Source organism: Ambystoma mexicanum, chromosome 2q (assembly GCF_040938575.1).
Source record: "Ambystoma mexicanum isolate Mex_15411 chromosome 2q, UKY_AmexF1_1, whole genome shotgun sequence".
Taxonomy (NCBI): domain Eukaryota; kingdom Metazoa; phylum Chordata; class Amphibia; order Caudata; family Ambystomatidae; genus Ambystoma; species Ambystoma mexicanum.
The window spans coordinates 1,392,958,432-1,392,975,518 of record NC_090924.1 but is presented as its reverse complement, the minus strand read 5'-3'; the positions used below and the strand labels follow the sequence as shown (position 1 = coordinate 1,392,975,518).

Genomic DNA, 17,087 nt, shown 5'->3' with positions numbered 1-17,087 from the left:
CAATGCTATTTTTGATAAATCTGTTAAATCTCTCCACTATTCCGTTTGTCTCTGGATGGTAGACATAACTTGTCTTGTGCTCAATACCATTGGCTTTTAGAACATTTTCCATCTCCTCAGCCACAAATTGCACACCATTGTCCGTTAAAATGGAGGTGGGATGTCCCTCTCTTCTAAAAATGTTATCAAGGAATTCAATCACATTTTTTGCAAACACATTTTTTACCCAAGTAAGTTCTACCCAATGGGATAGCATGTCGGCTAGTGCTATGCCATACCGTCAAACTCCTTAACATGTGACAGGGCCTACAATATCCAATCCCACTCTCTCCCAAGGCATAGAAGACATGGACATGAGAGGCATCGGCTCAACTCTAGCAAAGCATCCTTTAACTGCGTTCTCACAAAAGGCACACTCCCTGAGCAGCCTCTCCACTTGTATATCCATTGCTGACCACCAATTATCTTGTCTAATTAACTGTTTGGTCTTGGTCATCCCCTCCTGAAGACCTTCATACACTACTTCTAAAATGTTCTGTCTTACTCCTGCTGGAGGAAGAATTTTGTCTCCACATAAACTCATCCCATCCCTCACGAGGAGCTCATCAAATATATTCCTAAATTGATCAGGTATGGTTCCTCTCTTGATTTCAGAACTCTTCATACCTGCCTCTAATCTTTCTTTTACATCTCTCAAGTCATGGTCAACATCACACCACTCATTTTCAGACACATCCTACTGACTAACAGTGAGAACTTGTTCATATTTATCTCCTTCATCAGCCTCATCCTCTACAACATTGGTCAGTCTGGACAAGCAATCTGCGGCCTTATTTTGAATGCCTGGAAAATACGCAACTTCCCAGTTATAGTCCTGTAAGTTGGCGACCCATTTCCTAATCCTTGATGAGACTTTGTCTAGATCTTTTGTGGTTAGAATCTCCGACAAAGGTTTGTGATGGTGAACTTAACACCCCATAAAAAAGGCCAACATTTTTCTATCACCCACTTTATTGCCAGCAATTATTTTTCTATGTAAGAATAATTCCTTTCAACTGTTCTTAACACTCTAGACGTAAACGCTATGGTAACATCTTTAATACCATCCTTTTGAGAAATAACAGCTCCTAACCTATGGTTATTGGGATCCATAGTTAAAAAACTGTCTTTGCTGGGATTAAAATTACTCAATGTGGGGCCTTTGTTAAAGCATTTTTGATTTCCTCAAATTCTCTCTCACATTGCTCACTCCAGACAAACCTTACTATACCAGACTTCTCATGTGGAATGATTTGTCTGCTAACCTAGGCACAGACTTAGCATAATAATCTGCCATTCCAAATAAAGCTATTACTTTCCATTTATCTGACGGACTTGGAAAATTAATAATATTGTTTATCAAATCAGATTTTGGTCGAATGCCTCAGATATTGTGTGTCCTAAATGCTGGATACTCATTTTATTAAATTTGCATTTATCTCTGCTCAATGTCAGACCTGCTTTCATAAAAATGTCCAACACTTTCCTCAATCTATTGTCACGGTCTTTGCTGTCCTTCCCATACACCAACACATCATCCTGAAAATACAAAACTCCATCCATGTCTTGAAACAGTTGATACATAATCCTTTGAAATACAGCAGCTGCCGATATCGGTCCAAATGGCATTCATTTACATTGAAATAGACCTTCTGGAGTGATAAATGCGGTTACATTCCTAGAGGAAGGGTGAAGCACAATTTGATGATATGCAGATTTCAAATCTAATGAACTCATAGGGCCTCATTACAAATCGCCCGGTATGGAAACAACGGTGGCGGTAAACCCGCCGCCACCGTTGCTTCCATGCCGGGCGATCACAACTCCTGCAGGCGGGATGTAACACCGCCTGCCTGCAGGTGGACGAGGAAACACCAGCAGGATTACGAGATGCTGCCAGTGTTTCCATGATCCCCATTCCCATTGAGTCCAATAGGACTCAATGGGAATGGGGATTAACACCATTCCGCCTCCGTGATTCCCGGGAAACCAGGGTTGTAATGCCCCGGTAATTCCGGGAATCACAGAGACAAAATGGTAATACGAGTCCGGCGGTAACCAGGCGGTTTTACCACCTCGGTTACTGCCGGACTCGTAATGAGGCCCATAACCTTGGCATTCTTAATAGTACCTAACATCTCATTAATATTAGGCAATGGGTGTCTATCAGGTATTACACATCTGTTGACTGATCTAAGATCTATGCATAATCTGAGTTTGCCATTGGGTTTGTGAACTACCACTAATGGAGACCCCCACTCAGAAGTCTCTATCCTCTCAATGACACCTTGTTTTTCCATAGACAGTAGTTCATCCTTAACAGCAAATCTAATTGCTAAAGGAATATTTCTCAATGTCTGTACTTCTGGTCTAGAACCATTTGTAACTCTGATCTTATGCATAAAACCTTTAAGGTTTCCCGGTTCCTCACGAAAAACGTCATGCTGCGATAAATCATTGCCATGTCCTATTGCATACCAGCTCAAAAGGGGATTTCTATCCTTCTTCGACACATATACTTTCCCTCTGGCTGATCTATCCTTAAACTTTACATTTGACCAAAACCAACCTTCAATATCAATTTTCTTCCCCCATAAGCTACTAGTCTCATGTCTACAGGATTGAGAAACACATTCTTTACCGTTTTGGTCTCAAAAATATGTTTTGGCAACAAGATGTATTGGGCTCCTGAATCAAATACCATCCAAAATTCTACCCCTTCCATTTCATTAACAGCTCTAGGCTTTTCTGTGTCCGCATCTTCATCTTGAACCGCCAGAATATCATCTGAATTTATGTCAATGGGACACGTGCAGTCCTCCATTCCGTCACATAGCTCCTCGAAACATGCAATGTTTTCACTTCTTGTTCTACAACATGTGAAATGTCCTTTTCTATTGCATCTTTTGCATGTTGCCTTGAGAGCAGGACACTTATCGCTGCTCACAAAATGAGTGAGACTGTCACATCGAAAATATTGTTTCTTTTCACTTTCTTCCTTGTTCTCCTTGTACTTGAAGTTCTTTTTTCCGCATTCTCTTCTGAAAGGTTTTTTTCTCCAACTTTTCTACCTTGTACTACTGATATTTCCATTATCTGTGTTTCTTATATCTTCTTTTCATTAAGTTCAGCTCTTTTTTTCCAAATCCTTGACACACTTTTGTGTGTGTTCAACTTCAGTCGCTACTCTTATTATTTCATCAATTGTGGGATTACCTTTAGGCCACAGTGCTTCTTACTTTTTCGTTACTGTAGTTGAGCATGAATTGGTCCCCTAGCCTTTCATTTAATGCATTTCCAAAGTCACAAGATGATGCTAGGCTTCTTAGTGCTGTGATAAATTGGTCTGCAGACTCTTCTTTTTCCTGCTTTCTCTTTCCAAAATGGTACCTTTCCAAAACAATGCTTATACATTTTTCATAATATTTGTCTAACATTTTTATGCATTTTTCGTACTCTGATAGGTTTGTGGATTCCTCATCAGACAATGGAGATACATTTTCAAATTGTTCTTGGCCATAGTTGCCACTCCTTAAGTTGGCTAGCTTATGCCGACGATTTGGTGTTCTTCGACTACACTTCTAAGGGCTTGCAGTGACTTGCTGAATCACTAGGGAAATACGCAAGTCAAACTGGCTTGGTTATAAACACAGAGAAAAGCAAGACAATTGTATTTTCCCCACACACGTCGAATGAGTCGAATGTATCCATGTACGCTGAATGCCGTGAGGCTAGAGAACGTAGACTCATATAAACCACTTACGATTACATCTACAGAGCAACCTGAAATGGGAGACGCATAGGGAAGTGATTAAGAGTAAATGTAACATAGTAATCAATATGATAATTCGCTTCGTAAAATAACCAATGTGGGATGTCATTTCAGACAGTGTTGTTACTATATCAGACGAAAGTTTGTTCAGTCCCATTGTATGGTGTTGAAATATGGGGTGGAAGGTCTATTGACTCCTTGAGAAGATACGAAGCTAAAGTATTATTTAAGTTGCTTGGGCTACCACCGACAACAGCAGATGAATTACGGTATCTAGAGTTTGAGTTACCTGGTATTGTGTATGATGCAACAAAAAAACAATCTTATTCTGTGACAAATTGCTCAAAATGGTACCTGACACAATGATTGGTGCACAAGTGGCTGCCTTTTTGACCTTGATAATTATCTCACATTGGGCACCCTGGGTAAGATGGTTGGCACCTGCATAAAATGGCAAGCAGGATGCTGTGGAGTGAGCCTGGATGGTGCAGTCCACGTTAAAGAGAACTGTCTCAAGGAAAACCTCATTGAACATTGCAGAGAAGAATACCTAATCAATCTGTTTTCCGGTAAAAATCATACCTCATTCTGTGAATATATAGTAAAAAGAGATACCATGCCTTGTTACAAAAAAGCCTTTCCCAATAGCACAATTGCAAAGCAATACGTTAGGCTCCAATTCAATATAAGCAGTGGGGGATATTGCGTAATATACGCTGTTGTCGGTTGAATGGGAATGACACTGTTGAGAGCTTGGAACATCTACTACTTGAATGTGTAAGTTTGCTGGCCTTACGTTGGAAATATCTTAAGGCATACAATAACAGTATTAATATGGCTGACCTTACTATGGTATGGCCAGCTTTTCTTAATGGCTGTGATATTATATTTTTTACATTGTAGAATTTTACTGGAAATGTGTTGAAATTATGCAGATACTGGCCTAATTGTTTTTATCAAAAGGTATTTATTCAATTGTAAATTTGCTTTGATATTTATTGATGAACTGTGCGGAACACTGTAAAGCTCACACAAAACGAATTTGTGTTTTTTTAGGAATTGTTGCTGATAAGCACTAACGATGTATGGTTTTATCCGTGTAATTGTATATCATGTTGTATACACAAGGCATGCCGCCATATGTGTATTAAATAAATAAATAAATAAATAAATAAATAGGATCTATTGAGCTAAACGACTGGCAACTGAGCATGCAGTTATAGATTATCTCTTGTGTGCTTTCCCCGGGTGGGGGAGTCATTGGGCACAAAAATGTACCCTCAACCACAATCATGACCTAATTGTGACTACTTGAAACCTCTCAGTCATCCTGCAGGTCTATGTAACTGGTTCACTACCAGAATTAGATAAAACTGAAACTGCCATTAGCTTTAAATACTTTGGGCTGTTTACTGGTACAATGCTCTTCTTTTGTTACCTTATGTAAGGGGCTCATTTCATATGGCCCTGACAATTACCCAGAGGGTACCAGATGTCCATGCACTTCAGTTCATTAACCTTTGATTGTTTGCACTCTGCAGTGCAAATACATGGAAATCCTGTTGTTCCTCGGTTTCTGAACATCTTTATTCCACTGAATGCAAGAATCGTAAATGCCTCCCCCCTTGTACTTGCATGGCAGCAGGCCTCTCCATGGATTCCTATGGAATCTGCTAGCTTCTAGCAAGTGGATAAAGCTGACAGATTCCATAGGGGTACCTAGCATATCCGCCAGAATTAAAGCCAGATATTAGCAGAGATGCTGTTTAGTATTCTAGTCCATGTTTAAGTTTTTCTCTTGGCTGTGGCTGTGTTGGATTTTGTCAATAAATCAAAATATCAAGAGACAGGTCTGATTTTCGCATTGATCAAGGATCTGTATACCTTATTGAGTGTAGAGTGAAAAATGGATTAAGGGTCATAGAGCTGATGAGCAACATACACTCTTATATTTTCTACATTGGGAGGTCTGGGGGATCTCGTATGCTGCTGCTGCCCATGACCGCAATTTGGAGCTCAGTAGACTAGCGCCTTCGATTCAGTTACACCCCATAGTATCTGTAACTTTGTATTGCAGAGTTGACCAGAGTGGCACAATCTGAAAATCCGATCCATGCCCAAAGCCATATCGCAAAAAAAAAAAAAATAATAGGCAAGATTGTAAAAACATGGTTAAATGTTCTACACGTTTCTCTCAGTTGTTTTTAATGACCGGGATCAGGACAATTGAAGTCCTAAATATATATATTTTTTAGAAAAGGTATAAGTGTACTCTAATCGCAAAAGAAATTCAGATTATTTTACTTGATTGATTTTCAGGGAAAAGAGGCTAAAGAGGTATCCAAAATATTTAAATCCAAAAATTGGCAACCATGTGGCGTTATACATGTTTATAGCCTTGCGTTAGTGGCCAGGTTTCAGACTTAGAAAGATATTCAGGATACCATAGGCTGAATGGCATAAAAAGTAACAAAGAAAAGGAGAAAAATAACTCATTGGAAACAATGTAGCTCAGACCACAAACTCCACACTATAAAAAGGAACCAAGAGTGTACTCAATTAGCAGGGGAAAAGGAGCTCCACTTCGAAATTCGCTTGATATAGTCAAGATAAAGGACATCTCAAAGGATGCGGAAGATGTATGCATCACTCTTTTAGAAAGTTCCCTTCTATAGGTTGGGCTTTACAGTTTTCTACTCCTTGTTGTTGCCACCCAACCCTTACTGCTCAAGGCAATCGGCATATGCCTTTTGTACCCGTAACAAAGAATATTAAAGAGACCACTATAAAATCAGACATTTACATCTCTCCGTATCCAGCTTGTCTTACATTTGACAGTCATGGATCCAGTTCAGGGTTTTGCGGGTAAGCCTTCCATCGTTGAAATGTGGCGTGGGTACTCCGAACCGGCTGTCTCTCTTGTACTTGGACCAGTTGTATTTCCTGTCCTTTAGTTCACCTGACGGAAAAAAAAAGATCATTGCTTGAAGAAAAGATTGCAAGTTTCTTTTATATCATGCTCCTTGATTTAAATGTACATTTACCATAATATTTAAGCAGAGTCAGGCTCCAAAATGAAAATGTTCTCAGATGTATAAGATTTTCCCAATTTTTTTTAACCCTTTTGGATTTTTTTAAAATACTTTTTTCCTAGTTTCTTCAGCGAACTAAACTCTGTTTGGGCAGCATTGTCTAGAAGACACGTCGACCGTGCTCTGTGTGGTTAATAAAAGGCATGTATGGAAATCTATATCATGGAAAAGGAAACAGAGAGGGGAAGAAGTGTTTAGAAAGCTCTACATGCTGGAAGGCTACCAGTCCCAAGGAACACAAAACGGTCTGAGGCAGAGGGCGGTAAAAAAGCTCAAGTCCCATCCACCTGGAATCGGACTCCCAGGAGCATGGAGGGAAGAGCACAGATCATACAGGGATGAGAAGCTGATACACAGAAACTGTCTTCCCAAGATATCGTCAACGCAAATCATTTGCATGTGAGCATGTTTTATATTGCACAACCTGTGATATTCTGATTTGTTATCATTCTCACCAGCATTTCAGAAGTAGGTCAATGTTACTGCTTCCAATTACAATTTGCTACCACACAAATTATAACCCCAAGCTTGTCTCAAAAGCAGGTTGTCCAGTAATTATTATGATGATATTAATTAAGCAATAACACCTAACACCTGACCTGATGGTCTGGATTGGGTATTAACGCTATTAGTACCCCGGGTTTCCAATCATGAAACTCGGGGTGCTGCCAGCAATGTATTATTTCATGAATGGGACACGCTCGCAGCATCCTGTTCATTCATACAAAAATGCACCTAAGAAGGCCACCGTGGAGCTGTAAGAGCGGCTCCATGTAGCCCCTCTTCCATTTTCACGGCAGCCGGGGAGGCAAAAGAATAAGTTGGGTAGGGTCAGGGGGGTTTGGGAGTTAAGGGAACAGTGGCCGGAGGTGAGGGGAAGGTGGGGGTAAGATGGCGGGATGGGGAGCAGCCATCAGGTTGCTTGGAACGCTGGCAAGTATCGTGGGATTCATCCCATTGATATTGATATTTAATTTCTATTGCTTTCGTACACAAGTATTTCAGAGCGCGACAAGGTAGGGAACAAAACAGCGATCTTACTAGGCCCAGTGACATTGAGAACGGGCAAGTGCATGGGAGAGGAGGAGTAGAAAAGTGCATTGAAGGGGGGAGAAGTGGAAAGTGCGAAGCAGAGGAGAAACAGATGAACAATAAATAAATAAATAAATAAATAAAGGCAACAAACAGTGGTAGTGTAGCCAGCAATTTGCAAGTGCTAGGATTAAGGCAGCAGAAAGGGTATGACTGACAAGTGCAGGAAGAAAAAGGGGGGGGCTGTATAGGTACAGATACAGACCCAAGTGCAAGGGGTGGCCCGGAGGCAGTGCAGGAGGGTGGCAGGGTGGACAGGTACCTTGGCCCAGAGGACAGAGGGTGGCCAGGTGCACGGTGCCAATAGGGAACATATCAGCAAGGGAGAGGGGAAGCGAAGGCAGAAGAAAAGAGAAGGTCTTGAGGTGCATCCGGAACCGGAGAACCAAGTAACTTGATTGGCTGGCTCTCCCGCCAAAGGGTGCTAATACAAAATAGCAATAGCTGTGGCATTCAGGCTTACACAATTGAAAAGGCTTTCTGAGAGACACCAGTCATTTTTTAAGTTGGAATATTTCAAATGTCTTCTACGCTGTTTACAGGGGTTGAAAGCAATGTTACATTTGGTAGCTAACACACCAATCCAGTTTTCTTACTTCGTAAACAGGCATCTGGAACATTGAAATGCATGTTTATGTCCAAGATACAAATCATCAGAAAATGTGGTCAAGTATTGAAAATAAAATGGTTGCCTTTTTACAATACAAAATAAATGGAAAAATCCTGATTGCACATTATAGTGTGAGACTGTACAGTAATTATAGGATACATTATAACACTTTCTGGCATATCATATGACAATCTAGGGTGTGTGTGTGTGTGCGTGTGTGTGTGTGTGTGTGTGTCTCTGCCTGTCTGTATCTCTCTCTGGTGCAAGTTTGTTAGAGTCACCTCAGCCATTGCTGACAGCAGTGCAACCACAGACGAAGACAGAAATCTAAGGGGAGGAGTGGAGCTGGCCGGAGGTTTAATGTATTTTTATTGCTAAAGCAGAAAGAGTGCAGCAGCAATACAGGCATCCTCCGAGATGAGGACAGGACTGGTATATGGAGACGGTGACAGAGGCATCCTCCGAGATGAGGACAGGACTGGTATATATGGAGACGGTGACAGAGGCATCCTCCGAGATGAGGACAGGACTGGTATATGGAGACGGTGACAGAGGCATCCTCCGAGATGAGGACAGGACTGGTATATGGAGACGGTGACAGAGGCATCCTCCGAGTTGAGGACAGGACTGGTATATGGAGACGGTGACAGAGGCATCCTCCGAGATGCGGGCAGGACTGGTATATGGAGACGGTGACAGAGTCATCCTCCGAGATGAGGACAGGACTGGTATTTGGAGACATACATGCATGCATCTTGCACACTGTGGGCGCATTGCCCATACTGGATGAGATGAGTGGGGTGCAAATAAGATCTGCAAGATATGGCAATGGATCAGAGAACCAGGCTTGAGGTTCTACAACTTCATTTCTTATTTTTCTATTTTTTGTTAAATAGTGTGTATATTCACAATGTAATTAATGTGTGAGCTCAGCAGCACTATCAACCAATCAACCAGAGGTCAGCACGTAAAACCTTGTGTTGCGAGACATTTTGGGCCTGATTCATGGAACTTTTTCCTATGGGATTGCACCATTATAAAACACTTCCATGAATCAAGTTTATTATATTGTCATACTAGCCATACCCCCCTAGCGTTGCCCGAGTCTTTATCTGGCCAGCACATGGGGGTCTGCTATAGCCTTGTGTATGTAATATTTGGTCCTAATGATTTATTTTTGAAAAGAATCACTAAATCGACAATCTTGCGGAATCGCCTATACTGATAGCACAGGGCCTGACCCTGCTCCACACCTGTGCAGGGTGAATGGGTGAGGCTGGACAAATGTAACTATCGCCCGCACACCCCAGACTGGTATGCCGACCTCAGGACAAAATTTCAGCCCACCAACTGCTGTGGGGCTGGAGCCAACAATCGCAAAATCGGCAATCTTCCGGAATCGCCTATACTGATAGCACTGGGCCTGACCCTGCTCCACACCTGTGCAGGGCGAATGGATGAGGTTGGACAGATTTCACTAGCGCCAGCACACCCCCAGACTGCTATGCCGACCTTAGGCCAACATTTCAGCCCAACAACTGTTATGAGGCTGTAGACAACCCCACACATACAAACACACTTACAGAGATAGAGAGAGATAGATAGATAGATAGATAGATAGATAGATAGATAGATAGATAGATAGATAGAGCAAGAGAGAGAGAGAGAGAGAGAGAGACAGAGAGAGAGAGAGAGGGAGAGAGGGAGAGAGAGAGAGAGAGAGAGATATGGATGGTTGTGTATGAATACTGCAAATTAAAGCTCTTTCCCATGCAGGATATTGGCTGTATGAGCAAAAAACGCGTTGGGGAAATGTCTCAAAGCTCAACACACTAACCTGCCAACCACATTCTGTACTGTATCACCACAACCTTTAGGCTTACTAACTTCCACTTTTAGAATCCTGTCACACACTCCCAAGGGTGGCCTAGTAGCAAATATTGAATGCATTGCCACAGACAGTGTCAGTGGTTCAGCTAAAAACCTAGCAAATAAAAAGCCACAACACTCAAAAGATCTACCCCAGACCTACTAACTTTCCCTTCTCGAATAGTTTCACCGACACCCCTTTGTCTTTCCCCAACTGCCTTGGGTGGACAGAGCCAAGCAAAAGGGTGAGATTAAGCTTGAATCAGAGGGAGAGAGCAGTGCTTGTTTATCCTAGTGTGTGTTTGAGGGCAGAGGGGAAGGGCCAGGAGCTCTTCTAAGATGTGATTCTAGTATTCAGGGATTTGGAGTAACTGTGTAGCTCTGCCAGTGACTTGAGAGGAGCTGGAATTGGAAATTGCTTTTTCCACAAATATTTGAGTTACCCGTCACTTCTGGTAATCAGTGCTGTTCTGTATGTTTTGCCGTCAAGAATGGCTGGGTAAAATCTCTTAAGAGGAGATCATTGAAAAGGCCCTAAACACTACTTCTGAAAGTGACACTCCCGGTGGAGCTGTGTCAGTTTGGGGTGAGAGTGGTGTCCCTTTACCTACAGTGGAGTATAGCTTATAAGAACAGGTTGACAACCACCAATTCTGATGAGCAGTCTAATGTGAGAGCACAGAAGGAGCTCATAAAAGGTACTGCTGCTGCCGGGCCGGTCTTAGACCAGATTGCACCCCAGGCAGGTAGCATGGCTGGCACCCCTCCCCCCCAAATGTTGGCAGAGGTGCTAACTTCAGAAACGATGGGGGAGGGGCAAACATACTTGTGTGGGGGCATCTAACTTCTTTACACATTCTAATGACACTATTGTAGTACGGCTTCAATGTTACAATCAGTTAACTCTCTCCTTCACATCTGAAACCAGAGGAACCACACACTTAAGCACTGCTGTGAGATGAACAGTCTCCTGCCCCTACCCTTCCAATCACTCCCCTGACATGCAAGTACGAACACCCCTCCTCTTTCATTTGCCTAAAAATGTATTCATACGAATGCATGTGCTAACAATGAAACGTTTTACATTAGTAATTACCGGGCATCAGGGCTGGACTGGCCTACATGGCACTCTGGAGATTTCCCGGTGGGCCTCTGCACCCTGGGCCTCTTTTGTATTTTATTTTAAAGTTTTCTTATAAGAAAAGGGTTCGGCTTGCTCAAGATGTGCAATATGGGGCCACTTTGAAAATTATTTCCAGGGCCTCTTTTGGTTCCCAGGCAACCCCTGCCGGGCATTTGCCAACTGGGCAGCCGCCAGCACCATTTATTGTCTGTATCCTGTTCTGTCCGTCTAAGGCTCTGTTCGCCTTATCATACAAGATGAATGGAAGAGGGGGGATTGCTGAAGTCTGAAATGTCTTACTAAGGTAAGGGGAGGGGTCATGGGATCTGATGTGTTTTGCTTACGATTCCAGATGTCAGATCTGTATCACTGAAGCTGATCAGGGGTATTTGCCTGGGCTCTGCTTGATTCACTCGAGGTGGGCGGTTGGGGAGGGTGACATGGGTGGGTGGTCTAACCAGTGCCTGTGCCCACCCATTATCCCCTCCCTCTCATTTGTGTCTGATCTGGTGCTTCTCCAGTGCCTCTGTGAGCCTCGGTGTGTGACCGGGTGCAACACAATGCTGGGTGCAGCTTTGTGTCTGCGTGTACCCTGTGCAGTCTTTTATCAAACACCAGCATTACGGGAAAGCCTGGGCTGTGGGCACCTTTGTGACACATTGCAGAGTGCTTGGGAAGAGAGGACGACCCGCAAAATATATAAGCATATGTGGGTGCTGTATCAGTTCTCTGCACGGCCCATTTAGCCTGCAGTCTTTAATTTTCAAGTTGATTGCATTGTTTCAGTGACACCATGGATGGCAAGACGGAAACGTAAATGGTGGACTTTTAATATATAGATTGATGCTTCTGTGGTTCTGCAACCCCAACCTTACTTTGTGGTATTACAGTGTAATACTACATTCCGAATGCTCGTTCCTCTATAGTGTTTATATTGGTTGAACAATATTAATATTAAAAAGAAGCTATTCTAGGTTATTTTACAATCATAATTTTGGAAATTAAATACTTGATGTATATAAATTGCTGTGCTTGTGCTACACCCAGAGCACAGCAAAAAAAGAGCTTTTCCTGTCTGTGTTAAAGTGGCGCTAAAGCGGGCAGCACATTTAGGTAATCCGCTTCCTGACCATTTATTGAAATATTTGCAATAAATTATCACCATAAAAAGGAATTGTGCTTCAAGGAAATGTTTATTCACATCCCTTAACGTGGTTCTTTTTTTGGAATATGTTTATATCATATTCAATGAGGCTGCGCCAAAATTGGCTCAGATAGTATGTACAGATGCTAATGCATTTCGGTCAATGAAACCTTCATCAGGGCGGTACATTCACTCAATGATCTATCAACATTTCAATAAATAATCGTGAACCATCAAGTAATCACATAGTTTCATTTGAAAAAGTTCAAACACATACCAGGTCCAAGTGTCCCAAAATGAAGATAATGTGGATAAAGGAGAAAAAAGAAAGAAACAAGCACATTGTAAATGACTAAGCATCCATAAATTCCAACTAATTAGCAACTAAAAACTAAGAAGTGAGAAAAATATTTTCATACTTTAAGTATCTAATGTTTCTCCACCTTACGTGAGAAGCAACGGTTTGCAGTGCGGGCTCCTGTAAAACCCACAGGAAAGCTAATCAGTCAAATGCACCATTGTTAACAGCCGTAAGTACGGAGAGAACGAAGTCAGCCTTACCCGACAAAAACGCTGTGTCAATGGAAGCTGCATTCGCACGAGCACGCGGACGAATGTCAAGCCTCTGTATTTAAATGTTCCCATGGTGACCAAACGGCGTCGTGTCGAGGCACGTACGCCTTGGGTCCACCCCTGTGACATCACGGGAGGCGGAACTGTCACCATGGTAGTGTGAAAACACTAAGATCTAAAAAAGGTAGACTGCGAGCGGATAGAACTATAAAGAAAATGTTATTTAAGCAGGCACACTGGTGTGCAGCGATATGATTCTCAAATCCACAATGTTCGAGGAGCACTATACATGCCGAAACAGGATATGGAAATACACGAGCGTCTGTACTAGACGTCGCAGAACAAATCAAGTGCAATAATAGTCCCAAGTTCAATCTGATCAGCAAAAGTGACAGGGTAAAATAAGAAACACATGAAGATACACGAACATCTTAAATAGACGTCGCTGAACAAATAAAGTGCAATAGTCGTCTTGATTGAAAAAACAGAAGAAAACAGAAAATAACAGTTACAGCACACTTTAACCCGGACCCCAGAGATTGAAACCAAAACAGTATTCCTTGGAGTCATGCTTGAGTGCCCAATGAGGGCGTGTCCCAAGTGTTGACAAGGTAAATGTCTCTGTTTCCAAATGATACATTGATTAATCACAGTCATTATTTATATTCAAATGTACATCAAAAAGGCCTGTAAAAAAACACTGAGAATCAATGATGCCCATGTCGGCCTTATGCAAGTAATACCCTTATTACTGTGGAAAAGTAGTTATAAGTAACACATGTAATTTATTTCTTCATTGATACCCTTCGGTGCCAGGGTGCCCAAACGATCAATCCAAAATGTTTCACGTTGATCAAGTCTCTTTTGTACGTTTTCATGTTTGTTATGTTTGTGAACCACCTCAAGGAACACAAATCTGATCTGTGCCAAACTATGATGTTTCTCACACCAGTGTCTTGCTACCGCTGAGGTAACTGTCCGATTTGATGCATGAACGATGTTCATTCCACAGAATTTTGGCGGTACGTTGTGTTTGTCCAACATAGAAAAATCCACATGGGCATTTGATCCCGTAAATAATATTTTGGGTGTTGCATGTCGCATAATCCTTTAGCTTAATTTTTTCTCCAGAATGGGGATGGTTGATGGTAGATCCTTTCATGACATAATTACAATTACTGCAATTGAGGCACAGGAATGTTCCAATGCGGTTAGTGAATTTCTTCTTGCAAGGTGGTTTGGTGTTCACTAATTTGTCCTTTAGATTTTGACTACATTGTTACGCAAAAGTTGGGAGTTCTTTAAATAGATGCTCTATTCTTTGATCGCAGGTTATCGTGTTCCAATGCTTTTTAATTATAGTTTTAATCCGGCTGCTTTGTCGTGAATATTTAGATACAAAAACCAGTGGGGGTGTGGATTTCTTTTTCATTTGAGGTTTCAATAATTATTTTCTGTCTTGTGTAGCTGTACGTAAAGTAGCTGCCTCAATTTCAGCCTTAGAGTAGCCTCTTTCCAGAAATGTGTCTCCCATGTCCTTTACAGCTTTTTCATAATCAGACGGGTCACTGACTATCCTTTTCACCCTTAGCATTTGTATATAAGGGAGGTTTTTGATTAAACTTGGTTGATGGAAACTGAGTCTTTGCCAAAGGTGTTTGCGGTCAGTGCTATTTCTGAATGTGGTGGTTTGGTACTCATGGTCTGTAATCCTTATTTCAACGTCCAAAAAATGTATGATTTCTTTTGAGTGTTCATGTGTGAATTGTATTCTGGGATCTATGCTGTTCAAGTAATTGAAAAATGCTAGCAATTCAGTTTCAGTGCTTGTCCAGATTACGAAAATATCATCAATGTATCTGATCCACAACCCTAGCTTGTTCCAATTAATGTTTTTGAGCACAAACTCGGTTTCAAATTTGTGCATAAATGAATTGGCATATGAGGGTGCCATGGTTCCCCCATTGCGGTACCAGCTACTTGAAGAAAAAATGAATTTTTATATTGAAAGTAGGAGTTGTTACCAATGAATTCAAGTAATGCCATTATAAACTCTTTCTGTGCTGGTATTTCCTCTTCTTGCAAAAGTAACCATTCTACTGCTTCTTGACCTTGGCCATGTGGGATGGATGTATAAAGACTCTTGACGTCTATGGTGAAACAGATATGTTCAGAGTTAAATAGTATTGCTTGAAGTTGCTGTAGAAAATTTATGTAATCTTTAATATAAGTGTTTGTCTTTTGGATAATGGGTTGTAAAAAGTAGTCAATATATTTCCCCAGAGGTTCAAGGATGCTGTCCATTCCAACTACAATAGGTCTACCAGGTGGCTTGAGAGGATCTTTGTGAACTTTAGGTAAAATGTAGAAATGTGGAATCCGTGGGTGGGAGTTAGTCAAAAACGTTCTGGTGTTGTGATTAATCCATTTCAATTCTTCTGCTTTTGTGAGTAGGCTTTCCAAATTCTTTTTGATTTCTTCTGTGGGATCAATATCTAGTGGAGCATAAATATTGGTGTCATTAAGTTGTCTGGTACATTCTTGGCCCCTGGGTATTCTTTGGTTCTTGTAATATCTGCCAAGTGTTATTGCATGAAGTTTACATTTACCTTGTCAACACTTGTGACACGCCCTCATTGGGCACTCAAGCACGACTCCAAGGAATACTGTTTTGGTTTCAATCTCCGGGTCCGGGTTAAAGTGTGCTGTAATTGTTTTTTTCTGTTTTCTTCTGTTTTTTCAATCAAGACGACTATTGCACTTTATTTGTTCAGCAACGTCTATTTCAGACGTTTGTGTATCTTCATGTGTTTCTTATTTTACTTTGTCACTTTTGCTGATCAGATTGAACTTGGGACTATTATTGCACTTGATTTGTTCTACGACGTCTAGTACAGACGGCCGTGTATTTCCATATCCTGTTCGGCATGTATAGTGCTCCTCGAACATTGTGGATTTGAGAATCATATTGCTGCACACCAGTGTGCCTGCTTAAATAATATTTTCTTTATAGTTATATCCGCTTGCACTCTACCTTGTTTAGATATTAGTGTTTTCACACTACCATGGTGACAGTCCCACCTCCTGTGATGTCACGGGGTGGGACCCAAGGCGTACGTGCCACGACACGACGCCGTTTGGTCACAATGGGAACATTTAAACACAGAGGCTTGACATTCGCGCGCGTGCTCATGCGAATGCAGCTTCCATTAACACAGCGTTTTTTGTCGGGTAAGGCTGACTTCGTTCTCTCCGTACTTACGGCTGTTAACAATGGTGCATTTGACTGATTAGCTTTCCTGTGGGTTTTACAGGAGCCCGTACTGCAAACCGTTGCTTCTCACTTAAGGTGGAGAAACATTAGATACTTAAGGTATGAAAATATTTTGCTCACTTTTTAGTTTTTAGTTGCTAATTAGTTGGAATTTATGGATGCTTAGTCATTTACAATGTGCTTGTTTCTTTCTTTTTTCTCCTTTATCCACATTATCTTCATTTTGGGACACTTGGACCTGGTATGTGTTCGAACTTTTTCAATTGAAACTATGTGATTACTTGATGGTTCACGATTATTTATTGAAATGTTGATAGATCATTGAGTGAATGTACCGCCCTGATGAAGGTTTCATTAACCGAAATGCATTAGCATCTGTACATACTATCTGAGCCAATTTTGGTGCAGCCTCATTGAATATGATATAAACATATTCCAAAAAAAGAACCACGTTAATGGATGTGAATAAACATTTCCTTGAAGCACAATTCCTTTTTAT

The 17,087-nt window shown here is 41.4% G+C and overlaps 1 protein-coding gene across 2 annotated transcripts in view; it reads right to left on the bottom strand.

Annotated features, from left to right (window-relative positions):
- The window catches only part of EFHB (EF-hand domain family member B), a 400,940-nt gene that overhangs the window by 220,538 nt on the left and 163,315 nt on the right, over positions 1-17,087 (bottom strand). For both annotated transcript variants that reach the window (XM_069648882.1, XM_069648883.1), the window contains one exon: positions 6,641-6,770. In XM_069648882.1, the coding sequence (XP_069504983.1) occupies positions 6,641-6,770 (130 nt within the window). The remainder of the gene's footprint in view (positions 1-6,640; positions 6,771-17,087) is intronic.